At 39.9% G+C, this 14,878-nt stretch overlaps 1 protein-coding gene across 6 annotated transcripts in view; it reads left to right on the plus strand.

Annotated features, from left to right (window-relative positions):
• Nucleotides 1–14,878, plus strand: part of mnb (minibrain) — a 126,880-nt gene that overhangs the window by 78,610 nt on the left and 33,392 nt on the right. The window contains exon 1 of one of the 6 annotated variants that reach the window (XM_089697535.1): nucleotides 7,099–7,333. The exons of the other annotated variants lie outside the window; for them this stretch is intronic. Coding sequence (XP_089553661.1) covers nucleotides 7,244–7,333 — 90 coding nt within the window. The 5' untranslated portion in view covers nucleotides 7,099–7,243. Of the gene's footprint in view, nucleotides 1–7,098; nucleotides 7,334–14,878 lie in introns of those variants that run through there. 6 annotated transcript variants of the gene reach the window in all.

Below are 14,878 nucleotides of genomic sequence, written 5' to 3' on the forward strand. Positions count from 1 at the left end.
CCGTACTGTAATCGTTAAAAGTTATACGTCAATCGCGCCGAGATCATCGTGTGACGCCTCATGACTAATACAACAGTTATGTAAACACACTTTGTTTTATCTGGTAATTACTAAAAAACGCCGTGCAGTAGATACTGATCTATTTATACGTAAGCTTTGGAAATGATTATGAGGCCCTAAGACCTTTAAATCAGTATAATCCGTTGTTCGAACCCGTTTTTGCTTTCACTTTCTGTAATTTTGGACGTATTTAAATTTAAACGTCTTTTATTATCAAATTAATCCCCTACTTCTGAAACATATTGTTAATTTCAATTAGAACAGTATCTCGCCTGCCTTTGATGGACGCGTTAAGGGAAATAGGATTAAGTTTAAGCCAGACGTCTTATAAGTACCCTTACCTTGAAACTAGTGGTAATTAATTTAAGATTTTATTATTCACTATTTATTTTGGGTAATGGAGAGTGATATTTTGCTTTTACTTATGTATGAATATAGATTTTTCTCATATAGTCGTGAGCTGAATTCATAAAACATAAAAGTTTCCCACAGGCTTCTGCGCGCGTGTAAAAAAACTCATCAATCGACGTTTTAACGGGCCGTCTCCATGTTTACGTACTTACGCGGGCGAATTAGCGTCGCGTCGTAACTCGTAACCGGAGCGATAAGATGTTATCGCATCTTCTAAATTTCGCCGATTGCGTTGCGGCCCACGGCCCAAGGTGACCGGCCGGTGCGTTGACATTCAGACGCCGCGCTATCAAATCAAGCGGGGGGTGGATAGGCGAGCCGCGGCCGACGTTTCGCGTTCGCTATTATTGGCCTTGTTGTCGTGTGCGTTTGTCCTAATGTGCTCTTTTTCCTTAGTTATTTTCGAGATTGTCGCAAGCAATATGTTATCTATGTTGTTGATTTATTCATGACGCAATGATGTTTTTATCTTTGTAGCTGTGGAGGTATAATTTATTTGATGTTTATATTATGCATTTATTTATTTGAAATAACTATAAATAAATTAATTTGTAAATCGTATACTTAATGTATCGCATTAATCATTATCTCCGTTATCAGATCGGAAAGGAAATGTAACGTTAGTAGTGTGAGAACGTCGAGTTAAAACTAACGACTGCAATAATGAAACTAAAATTGAGCACGAAATAAGAGAAAATCTTTAGTTCGCCGTATAAAATTATTTCACGAAAAACATGTAACTGTCACAAACGTAATAAAGCTCGTATTATTATTATTTTTACGTTTTTTATATTGCATTCCAAGCGACACATCCGAGCAGTTAATAATTTGAAATACCGCGTTTATTTTCCTCATAGTAACATACGTCGCATTTTGTAATAATTGTGTCATACCGTTTTTAAATAATTCGTTCGTTACAAATCGGCACGTGTAAGATGATACCTTACAAAGTTGCATTATTGCTCATTGTGTGATTGCACATTACACCTAAACTAGTGAATAATATGTTGGAATTAGATGTGTTGCATGACCGTTATTTAATATTTTGTTCAGTGGGAAAACCGGCCCATGTTATTGAGTTATCGCTTGTTTATTGCACAAATGTACTGTTTTATTTTAAGCCTTGAATAATGTTAAGTTTGTGGAAGCTGATAACTCGCGCAGCTCATAAAATTTTAGGTGGTTAATAAATACAAATGTTTAACTGTAATGCTGTTAGGTAATTACACTGTTTGTCTCAATATAAATGAGTTCTTTTCAAAATTTCTTCCGTTCACAGAACGGCATTGTAAGATTTCAGCGACTAGACATTGTAGAAATTTGTTTTCAACATGTTTCCATTTTATCATGTCATTTGAATAGCAGCCGGCTATTAGAACTAACACAAAACATTTGAACTCTCACGATCCTCACAAACGAACAATTTCCGTTCACAACCAAATTCAAGCTTGAAACTTTTACTATTCAGCCGGTTACATTGTTTGCAATTAAAACATTTCCGTCTACATCGAAAGGGCCCTTTATATTTGTGTAGCATTGATCGGCCGATCGGCATGACACGGGAATTTAGCAGTCTTGCCCGGGGTCAATTCACCGGCTAATAGCTCGAATTGTACGTTTTGATAGATTTATTGAGTGATATCGCAATCGCTCGATCCGATCGTCGGTCGATGATCCGCCTCTCGGAATGGATCGAATCACTACTGGGAAATTATTTGTGCTTTTATTAAACAAAGCGCTCATTGCTTGATTCCTTTATCTGCCTCATGATTCTTGGTATCCGTCTAGCCTCTCGAGTGACTTCAGCTTAATGACCTGGAAAGGACACGTAAGAGGTCAAACTTGCTTTTGCGTTTCTCATTCATATTTATACGCACAAATAAACTAAAATAGCTTCGTTTTTTTTCGAAGAATATATTTTAAAATTATTTTCTACCTGCACTTTTTTTCTATTAAAGAAAATATTAAAAGTTATCTCTAGAGTCTAGACCATATCGTATCACCAGAATTTGTTTTTCTGAACAAAACGATGCGATTGATTTAGTCACCGTCGAGAACTCTGCGGCTAAGGAAATATACAATGATAATTGGACGTCGCATTTAGGGCTATCATCTGGCAAAATAAATGCCACTTTAAATGGATTAAAAATTGGGTGTCTTCCTCGCGGACAATCCTTTTGCGAACGGATTCATTAAGCCATCCTCTCTTAGAAGTCTCAATCAATTGTAATACACTTTCGCAGCGTGTATAGGGATATTTAATTTAGGCGCGTGGTAGCCCTAGCTGCGTCGGAACCGCGTGCGGGTATCGATGGAGGCAATTTGCCGAATAAATGGCACGGTAATGATTGGCCGCGCTCGGTTTGGGCCGCGCTCACATTCGTTTGCGTGTGCTCGTGACAGCTCACTCGACGGTGTTTTGGATGCATTTCTCTTGCAACTTGCACCGCGATCTGGGGATAAATCTTACCAGCTATGCGGGATATCTTTGTATTAATCTCTGTCTGTATCTGCTCTGTGGAGAGGTTGTAGTGTAATATTTGTTTAGGTTTTCATTGTTTAAAATCCTTGTATATTTTTACTTCATAGATATCGCAAGTAGATGTGTAGGCACTTCAAAAAAACTTAATATTATGTAGTGCAATGAAATTATTATTATTGCAAAACTGACCATGATCTCAACAAGAAATGTTATACAGATATATTTTGTGACTTACCAATTACTTATTATAAAGACAAGTTAGTTGCAGCAAACGTGTGGTGCTGCAATTGCTATAAAAAAATAATAACAATGTAAGGCTGTTATAAAAATTGAAGCTTTTGTACCACAAGGAAACGTCGTTATAATGCATTACCGATACGTATAGACGCATAACAAAACGATTATTCCCCATTAAATATTACGGAAATAATAAACCGTCCGATAAACGTGGAAATATATTTTACCGACAAAGTAATACGAGCCTTTTTTGCGTGCATTCAACGTGAATGGGAAAATTAAACTAATTTGCAGGCAAACGCTTCACAATAAATTATCGTATTATCGAGAAGGTGAGCGCAAATGACACCTAATCGGGAGGTCGCAATGAAAATTGAATTCCATTTAATCTGAACGGTTTGAAATGAAATTCTCTTTAAAATGCGTGCTCTATCGGCGAATCGTTGGGATGCTTCGCCCGGCGGTGGCTCGCCCGCCGAACGGGAGATGCCACAATGGGAAAACTACGCATTCAATATTCACAACTCGAACTTACTTTCTTCCTTAATTTTTTTCTTTCTTTTTTCTTTGACTTATATTGCTTTGCGCTGCTAATGGTGACAAAAAGCCTTGATCAGTCTTTAAATTGATTATAAATTAATAAATTAAGAAATCGTCTTGGTTCTCTGTAGAGCATCATATGTTTTGATATGTGTTGCATGTTGAACATTTTTTTTCATATTAGCCATGAATTTGAACGTTGCATGGGTGGTTGTTAGCGATATAAACAAAATTTATTTGTGAAGTTGATGTTAATACAATGCAGCTTGGTTGTAAACATTGTTATGCAAGAAAACGCTTTTATGTGGTTATTCACGGGACGCTTTTAATGTCGTAACTGTTTCACGCTTATATTATATTAAGACGTATGCTAAGAGAAAATTAATAATCACCGAAATTAAACAAGACACTTTTTTTGAAGCGGATTAAAATTTGACCGCCCTTCGCGTCCGTGATAATATATAGGCCGCCGTAGCCGACGTTCATATACACGTGCGCTATCGATTCGTTCATTGTCAAAGCGAATATTCGTCCGGGGGACATATTAACGTAATATTTGGGTGGCAACTAAGACGATCGATACTCGGAACTAAATTCTCGCCAAAGATTCCGGCCCCCCGAATTCTCGGAATCGCTCGCTTCAGACGTTTGTCGCTGTCAACATAGCGGGACGCGTTTGTGTTTCGACTTTGATATTCGCCTAACTTTAATTTAATAGGTGGGTACTAAGATTAATATCTTACGTCGTGGGTACATGCGACGTGGAATAGTTGGCGTCTCGTGCGGGGAAGTTGATGCGAACTGTTTGCTGTGCGAAAGCGAGCTCTTATAAGTTTCCGCATTGCTTGAAATGACCGTGTTGCGGCCGCTACTGTGCTCGGTTATTGCCTAATTAATTGCTTTTCTCCTATTGTTATGTATATGTGATTAAGCTATGAGACGAATGCATGCATTTGATTTGGACGCTTGCATGTGTATTACTCTAGAATGCTCCATTTCAAATTAATAAGGCTACATTATGTCATAATAAATTATACTTAATAATTGTGATATTTGAACATATTAGTATGTTGTGGATTGATAAAAAATAAAAATGAAACTAGTTCTATCTACATATACCTATATGGTACATGAATGCAAATAACTAATGTATTGTTTATTACCCACATACGTACAATCATTTAGTGCGCTCAATAGAAGACGCTTCAACGAGGAATCGCATGTATATAATTATGTGATAAGATAATAAGCACCGTCTGTTTGTTGAATGTCAGTTCAATGGTACAAAGGCCAATGTGTGCCTGGAATTGATTTGTCGATCGTACGTCATAAATTAATTTCTAATATTTATTGTTTATGTTGAGAAACCAGTTTGTTTATAAATAGAGAAATTAATGATCACGAAGTTCAATTAAGACGATAACTAGTTCGTGAAGACTGATTTGTTATCTTGATTTTAGACGCGCTTTTTGTGTAATGCTCGTTTTTGTATAAATAATCTATTATGATTTGTTTTTTTAGTTTTCTAATTGTTTTGTTTAGAAACGTATAAAACTGTTAACATATAGAGTTACGTAATAGATCTCAAATAGTAGTTAGATATGCTGGGATTTAGATTTTTGTTTGCGAAGGAAAAACGATTTCTAATGTTTTAATAATTATTATTTCAAGCATATTTTTTCCAGAAATCCTGTTGTTAGTATCTTACATTAACGTTTACTAGGAATTGATATATCTCTTATATATAAAATTCTCGTGTCACAATGTTAGTCTGCATACTCCTCCGAAACGGGTGGACCGATTCTCATGAAATTTTCTGTGCATATCGGGTAAGTCTGAGAATCGGCCAACATCTATTTTTCATATGTACCACGGGCGAAGCCGGGGCGGACCACTAGTAGGTATATAAAATAGGACATACGCCACTCGTGTGTTTTTTAAATACTACATAGGCAATAGCAACCTTTCTTATTCGTCAGATATTTTCTTTAAAAAAATAATGTCGCTCAAATCGCCGTGCGCCGAAAATTTGGAATAAACTCGATTCCGGCAAGAGTTCCTGTCAACGACCGGACCTGATATAGCACGGGTCCGTTAACCGAGTGATCGACCTGGACTCCTGCCACTGGCTAATTATAAACTTGCATAGGATAATCGGGCGAATGCTAATCGCAATACGGGACACAATTGTGTACCACCACGCCGCCAATCGCCATGGTGAGCGCAAAAAACGAGAACGTTTCCATCGTTGCAATTGTGTTGCAATAATTAGACTGACAACCTTTACGTCCTTGTTCATTTAATAATACAACGTGTACACTGTTGACTCCGTACTTGTTTATTAATTATATTTTAATAAATATATCAACGTAATATACCTACGTATAATACGCCAATGAAATTCGTTCATTAAATAGTGTAAAAACTAAAAATACTTCCTCCAATAAATCAGGTTGTAGGTAAGGTTACGGAAACGTGTCTGTTTTCATTATTATTTATTGCATTATAAATATTATAGTGGATATAAACGGAAATGTTTCGGTGCGAACGAAATTGACGGGACAAAAAGTTTAATGCATATGTAAATAAAGGATGAACGTCTCAACTATCACAGGGATACCTGAGTTTCCCGCCTGAAGCGTATTATTAAATGGAAAACTGTGTTACGAAATCAGAGTATAGCATCGAGCTGTTTCTATTCGTAACGAATCCCATCCCACATCGAGACTCCCACGAGATTAATTAGGAAAAAAGTGACGCTGTGAGAAAGGATGGGTAATTATTTGTGAATGTAAACATCTGATTTGCATCGAACACTTTCCCAGGAAATTTAATTGTGGCGGCCGGGAGTGAAATGATGCACGGTGATGTCTCAAAGAGATAGCGATGTGGCCGGTTTTAGATGACTGAGGAAGCGCCCCACGCGCTTCCCCTCTCATCTTTGTAGCTTTGCGGAAATGTACAAGGATACGACGATGCGTCTTCACTACTCATTTACATATGTCTAATTATAATTTATTTCTGCATCGAGTTTGTTTATGTTTTGTTTATATTGATTTAATGAATGATCATCTACTATAAATACCGTTATCTTTGGTTTTGCAAAATGTAAATGTACAAATTTAAAACAATAAATCGTACGTATATGTAAATGCCCGCAAAATTCATTGATGAAACCGTCCATTTGGCCAGTGTCAACTTTTGGTAGAGGACAGATGTATATTAATAGGCGTCAAAATTCCGAACTCTTGACGGCGCCGCGCAGCCGACATTGGGAACGCGCGTCAACCAAAACAACGAAGCCCACGTACTCGTATTAGAATATAATACAAACGTGCCTTTACTATCCAGTGGAGTTCGAGAAGTAAGTGTAGCAGATAATGTCAGTCGCGTCCACGCGGCCGTTTATTGCGGTTGCTACATTAAATCACGTTTATACCATATGTCGAATGTCGTTCGGCGCTGTGCCCGCGCCGTGTGAAGTCCAGTGACCCAGCAGCCGTGCGTGAAGCGATGGTGCGCAAGGGGGAATCGTCTACGGGAGCCCTGCTTAGGACTCTGTCCGACGCGCTCCGCTGGCGCTCCCTCAGGGCTCTGTCTGTGGTACGTCCGAGTGTTTCTTGTTTGTTGTTGTACCGAAATGGAATCTTATCGTAGGTACTGAACAATTTTTTTGCTCGAAAGTTTACTACGAAAATTAACTCATTTTTATATGTTTAAATACGTATTTTTTATGCTTTACGGTGCATAAATTGTGAAATAATATAATAAGTGTCTGTGTAGATGTAAGTAGTTAATATCTTACGTCAATATCCACTTAGCGTTTATTGTTGTCGTGAACCCTTAGTTTACGACTCAGTAAAATTATGATAATTACCTGCGTTTATTTTCTTAAAATATGAATGATGTTTAATATTCCTACAGGAACATGCAATAGTCTTTATCTTAATCATAAGTGGAAATCATATCTTATCGCTATCGATTTTAGTAATCAACGAACTTTTGTTGCGAAAATGATAATGTGTATGACATTTTGTTTATTTTTTAGAAAATCGATTAGAAGATGACTGAGTAGACATTTTTAAGTTTTGTTTTAAATATTAATTTTATCTCATAATGCCTTTAATCAGTGTAATTCTTTTGCCTACTCATAAGGTCATACCAGAATAGAAATAACTATAATTATGATCTACCAGTCTAGCTACTGATCGTGTAATTATTGTTATGCAATTATGTTATGTTTATAAAGGACTTCTTGTTTAATTTACAAATGATTGATATTGAGGTTTGTCACTGGCACATGTTGATAGACCACGATACATACACAAAACACATACTTGTCAATCAAAAAGCACCTTGTTGACGCGCTTAATTTTTTGGAGAAAATAATAAAAACGGCATATGTGAATTTCCAAAGGGGTGCATAAATGAAGCGCTTGAAAAAAATCATGTCCAGCCAAAATGGAATCCATCGATGAAGCAAAACATAATATTATGTTGTTAGGTAGCGGTCGGTTGTTTTGACGCGACTCACGCGGTCGCCGCGTGCTTATCGCGCGTCTGGTGCTCGGCGCCTTAACCCTTGCATTGATGGATTATTGGAACAGATAATGTGAATGTTGTATGAGCTCTTGGTCTATTTTGGTGTGGCTGTTTCGGTGTATCACTTGTATTGGTTTCGTCTATGCTATGCTATAGTTGTTTTAGATAAATTGATTATGTCCAGAAGTATTTTAGGGAATTGCTTATGCAGTATTCTCAGAAAGATTGGTTTTTATATGAGTGCTTTTGTTATTGTTGACTGATTCAGGACAGATACACTTAGGACAGATAATTATGATGTAATTGCAGTTTGAAATTATTGGTAATCAGCTGGTGTAGCCTTTTATGTAGATCTAAAAGTAAGGCAACAGGAAAAACTAATTATATAAAAACTATGTTGTGTATGTAATTAGTATTTTTTTTTTTTTTTTTTTTATTGGTAATAGGGAAGCGCTTGACCACAATCTCGCCTGATGTTAAGCTGAGATGTGGTCTAAGATGGAACGCGCTTCCCTAGAAGGTACCTGTTCACTCTACGCTTGAAGACTCCCATATTGTACTCGTCGGGGAACACAGACTCAGGAAGCATGTTCCAGACCCTCGCGGTTCGGATAAAGAATGTGGAACCGAACCGCTTAGTCCGGGTACATGGAACGTCCACCATATGGCGATGCCTAGAGTCTGTGCGCCTCGACGATCGATGGAAGAACGGGGATGGCGGAACGAGATCGTGCAGTTCCGCAGCGCACTCTCCAAAGTGTATCCGATAGAAGACCGATAAGCTGGCCACTCTGCGGCGGTGACCGAGGCTTTGGAGCTTTTTGCCTACTAGGTCATCGTCGTTTATGAGCCTCTTGGCACGCCTCTCTATCGCCTCAAGCGCCTCCAGCTGGTACTTGGCGGAACCGTCCCAGAGGTGAGAGCAGTATTCCATGCACGATCGGACTTGTGCTTGATAAAGGTTGAGCAACTGTCCCGGGCTGAAATACTGTCTCACCTTCGCCAGAATTCCAAGCTTTTTTGAGGCTACTTGGGCTTTAGATTCAATGAAGGAACCAAAGTTCAGAGTGGGCGTTAAGGTGATACCAAGAAGCTCGAGGTGGTTAGTTATCGGCACGGACACACCTTGGAAATTTGGAGTCAGGTGGAATGGACTCCGTTTAGCGGAGAATAGACACGCCTGGGTCTTAGACGCATTGAACTTGACCAGATTGGCATCGCCCCAGTCGGAGACTGCCTGTAAGGACAAGTTCATGCGATCAACCATCGCCTCCCGTAGAGACTGAATTTGTGCTGTACTGGCTCGCGCGCTGGATACATATCTCTCCACAACAGTGCTATCGTCTGCGTACCCATAGATACCGGGTTTCAGCAGATCGTTGATGTGTAGCAAGAAGAGTGTTGCGGAGAGAACTGATCCCTGAGGGACCCCGGCATTAATAGCCATTTGGTCGGACGAGCAGCCGTCGACGACTACCCGAAGCGACCGGTCTCTCAGAAAATCTGAGATCCAGGCGCAGAGACCAGCAGGCAGACCGTAGGATGGAAGCTTGCCAATAAGACTATCATGCCAGACCCTATCGAAGGCCTTCGAGATATCAAGGGAGACAGCAAGTGCTTCACCATGATTCTCGATGGCCTCGCTCCAGATGTAGGTGGCGTACGCTAGAAGATCCCCAGTGGACCGGTTTCGGCGGAACCCGTACTGACGGTCACTGAGGAGGTCATTCGCTTCTAGGTGTGCCAGGAGCCGGCTGTTCAGTACACGTTCCATAGTCTTACAGAGTATGGACGTGACTGAAATTGGCCTGTAGTTGGAAGGGTCGGCACGACTGCCTTTTTTGGGCACAGGCTGCACGTTGGCAAGCTTCCAAGATTTCGGTACTTTTCCAGTCGTCATCGAAAGGCGAAAGAGGCGTGTCAAAACAGGAGCAAGTTCAGGCGCACAGGTTTTTAGAACTATGGCTGGAATTCCATCAGGGCCACTGGCTTTATTCACATCAAGATTCCGCAGCGTTTTAAGAACCTCCGTCTGACGGATGCGAATTTCCGGCATATTCGCCTCGCATCCAGGTAGACTGGGAGGTTTTGCGCTGGCGGGATCCAGACGAGAATTTTCCGCAAATAGAGTGGCAAATAGGTTCGCTTTCTCTACGGCGGTGTGAGCCAGCGTCCCGTCTGGTTTCAGCAGTGGGGGAAGTGAGGGGCGGCAGAAATTCGATTCAACCGACTTTGCCAGGGACCAAAACGCTTTACTACCAGAGGGGTAAGAAGCCAGTTTGTTCCCTATACGGCTAACGTGGTCGAATCGAGCTTTCCGTAGAGCCTTCTTGCAGGACTTGGCGGCCCGGTTAAAGGCTTTCTTCTTTTCTGATACGTCCTTCGCTTTGCGGTGTCGAGCGTCAACCCAAGCCAGATATGCCTCATGCTTTAGCGCTTCAGCACGTCTGCAATCGGCCCTGAACCAGGGCTGAGCTTTGCCGGACATGGCTACGTCCGAGAATGGAATAAAGTACTCCATTCCCTGACGCAACACATCAGTCACAGCATCCGCGCAGGTCGAAGGGTCTTCAGAAGAAAAGCAGACAGGCCGCCAAGGATAAGACGCAAAAAAGGAACGCATCTCATCCCAATCTGCTGACTTGTATTGCCACACGCGCCGAGATCCCCTAGGACTAGGATCGGGCGGCGAGTAGACAGATACAGATTTCACCAGACAGTGATCGGAGCTGCCAAGCGGCGAGGAAATGGCTACCGAGTAACGGTCTGGATCTGTTGTCAGCAGAAGGTCCAAGCAATTGGCTGTATGGCTCTCAACATCAGGAACCCGCGTCGCTCCTTGAACCAGCTGGGTGAGATTCAATGCTATAGCGAGTTTACGCATCTCTCTCCCAGCGAGGTCAGTGCACTGGAATGGGTATAGCCACTCCTGGTGGTGGGCATTAAAATCCCCCAGTAACACAAGCTGAGCGGAAAAAGTAGTAGTACTTAATTAATTAGTCACCGATTACACGTTTACACCTGTTGAGATATAACAGCATTCGTCACTTTATTGCCGAGATATTTTCTCACAAATGTTTAGATATTTTGATTTGCGGATGCGGAAATGTATGACTAGTGACATTATCGGAATTGGCTGAATCACTGAAGATCAGTCCATCATTATATGTTTTGTATTGCTCATTGTTGCCTGTAATTACTCATAAACATCTTACCTTCAGGATTTTTCTTAACGCTTTGCTCAATCGTCAACTTTATTTTTGGTCAAGTACATTTCATGTATTTTTGCGCTATTCATGAAAGCAATTGGCATGTTAACCTTTGAATTAAAAATAAAAACTAATTGTTTTATGTGAGTGGCTGTGTTATTTTTAATGTACGGGTCGCTTGATTTTCAGCACAGTTGGTCTATAATATAATCGTAGTATCTATGTAGTATAATATATGTAGTTAATAATATACCTCTATTGCTACTTGGTAAACCTTATGTGAAATTAAGACACTGAGTTGTATTTCTTGTACATTTCGCGCAAGGTTGAAAATTTCTATCTTTCGTTATCGTGTTTAATCGAGCGCGTCTTAGCATTAGTTAAATTACATTTATTACATTTATTATAAATTTATATTTATACATTTATTACACCACTATGTGAGAATAATATAAACCTTATATCGGACGGTATTAGGCACACCGCACACGAAACGCCGCGCGAAAGAGTGATATTTCATAACTCTTGCAATTTGCGCTTACTTCTAATTAGTAAAGACGAAACTGTTATGCGGATGACGGTCTCGCGTGAAAATGTCAAGATCTTGGCTTACGGTGATCCAGGTTAAGGCCGCCCCTCGCCTGCCGCTTGCGACGGCTTTCGACGCGCCAACGGGCCTTTTCAATCCCATTTTGTTACTTACAATAACATTGCCGTTTTTCAGGGTTCGTGTAAAAATGTTATGTTTGGATTTATTTTATACTGTGTAACCAAGTAGGGCATTGGTAAATACTAATGAGTAGGAAGGTAGGTACTTATTACATTTATGATACAGCTGTTGATGATGAGAATTTAGCTATGATTTTAGAGATGCTGTCTTATGTAATTACGGCGTTGGCTTATTTTATTTATTTAAGCCTTACTTTAAATTAGTACGCAGAGACAATTTTTGAAAACAGTTTCTACTTTCTATCATGTATAAATTAAAGAAATATGTTAAGAGTTACTAACTTTTACGTTAAGTCAAGTTTCCAGTTTGTATAAACTATTTCTAAACACAATTATAAAGTAGACCGTATATTTTGAGAAATAAGATTTTCGTAGTACGAATATAAAAGTCCAAGTTAAGCGTCAGGTTTACACAACAATTCGTTTATAGTAAAACGTTTAGAAGCATAATTGTAAATCGCGTTAACATAGGTTATGAATTTATGAATGAAGTTGTATAGTGGTTAAAGTCTTAAGAAAAAACTGTTCTTACAATTTTACGGAACACAGCAGTTCAGGTTAATGCCGCCTCTCGATTCTTTTTATTCGCCCGCGTTACCTTCCTTAATCCAGTTTTTGAAACTGTAAGATTTTAAATAGTCAAATTACAACATTCTCTTCGTTACCTACAAACCTGAATTACATATCTTAAAATGTTAAAATAAATGTCTTAAAATATTTCTTTGTATTTCTCTGTATGACTATACTTTGCAATGTGCACTGTTTAAATGCAATGAGATCATTATCAGATATTACAAGAAAACAACAATGTGGAAAATATCCTCTAAGAATCTGCATACCAAACCATTAAAAAAAAATCCAATATCACTGTTTCCCATAGCAACAATGACTATTTATTTTGTCTAGATTCAAGTCGAACGCTGTGTGCTTCATCAATATGATCCGCCGCTGTCGTGTGCCGAAAGGTCCCAGCTGTTGGTCGGATGGCATCACCCGTTATTATTACAACTGCTGATATAAGCGTCAGTCTTAAGTTATAGGAGATACGCGATTTGTTCCTATGTGATCGAAGGTGGGAAAAACAGGATTTTGAGCGCGAGTATCGTTAATGTATATGCTATCGGGTATAGACCATCGTAAATGATAGGTGTCGTAATATATGAAATTACAGTTTGTTGATATTGGAAATTGTATCTAAGATTACTTTCATTCATGTTATGTGATATTTATGCCCAAAGAGAACTATAGTTTTTAACTTCTAAAAATTGTTGTTCGTTAAAGTTTTACGGTGTAATGAATGCATGTTGAATTGAAGTACATCATATAGTGTGGAATGTTACCAAGTTTAATTTATAGCAGAGAATCTAAAGAAAAAAAATTTTCGGGAAATAATGTATATTCCGTATTATGTAAACGCCGAGGCGATATTTCATTCCATTTTAATGTCAAGGTATATTTACTTCTTTAGTGTAGCCGTGACCCCGCATAGAAACGCAAAACCTCTACGGCGCTCTCGAAGGAAAATGAAATGTTACTACAGAATGTAGTAATGGCGCTGGGGCAATATTGAAAAGTGTAGTAGGGTCGTGCGGATTGATGAGAGTTCGGTTCGTTATCGCGTCGCAAGGCAATACATCGGATCAGGAGCGCAGCGGAGTCGAGTCGGCGGCGTGCCGTATCGCCGGAGCCGGCGGCCGGCCGCAGAGATGACTATGCTCGCTCTCATTCATTAGAGGGGTGCGGGGCGGACGCAAGACGTCGCGCGCCGCCCGACGATATCGATTTTGTCCCATCCTCCCGCGTCACCCCACGCGCCCACTCTCAGCATCCGACCTCGAGTGCTCTCCTCTCGCGCCTACGGACACCTCCGACAGAAACTACGCCTTAACGACATGACGCCACAGCTCAAAATTCCAACTGACGGGCCGCGCGACGCGTCGCCCTGCCGATCCCTAATGAACCCTGCGACCGAAAGTCACTCGGTCGAGATTGCAACGGCCCCGCAGCGATGCCCTCGTCCACACCGCTGGAAAAAATAAGCTTTTTGTTACAATTAAAATGGTAAATCAAACCAATTTTAGTAATTGCGAGGTCAAACTTTGAAGTGGCGGCACACAGGCAGGGCGAGGTTTTTGAACGCGTATGATTTTTAATGGGCCGCCGTTACGTGCGACGAACGGCTGACTCGATGAGGCGTGCATGCCGACTGATTTAATTATTAGTTTCAAGTCTCCGATCGTGGTGGAACTCAAAGAAGTTTTCGACTTGCTCGCTTGTTTCGCATCTACGTACCGTCGCGTCAGACATGTTCCGGCGATGCCAGCCGCTCGAGCTTATGACTCGGCTCTAATGTAACTAATTAAAATTCCTATGTTGTCTTGATTTTACTTGTAGAGGGTAGAGCATAGTTGAGTACCAATATATTTCGCTCTTCATGGCCGTTGTTTTGGAAAGCAGACGCAGTTATTAATTGTTATGACTGAAATGATGTTAGAAATAACGGAATTGAAAAATATTTTTTCTTTTATCGAAATAGGGAAAAATGTTTCAATGTTAACGAACTTGATACTGTTAGGTACTCTTATTTACTGTATGTAAAAAATAGCATAACAATATTGTAATTTGCATTCCGTGTGTATCGTAAACCGGTTCCTTGTAGATACATAAT

The sequence above is a fragment of the Colias philodice genome, chromosome 7 (genome assembly GCF_061535455.1).
Source record: "Colias philodice isolate Cphi_HAF_F1 chromosome 7, ilColPhil1 Martin Lab GWU primary, whole genome shotgun sequence".
NCBI lineage: Eukaryota > Metazoa > Arthropoda > Insecta > Lepidoptera > Pieridae > Colias > Colias philodice.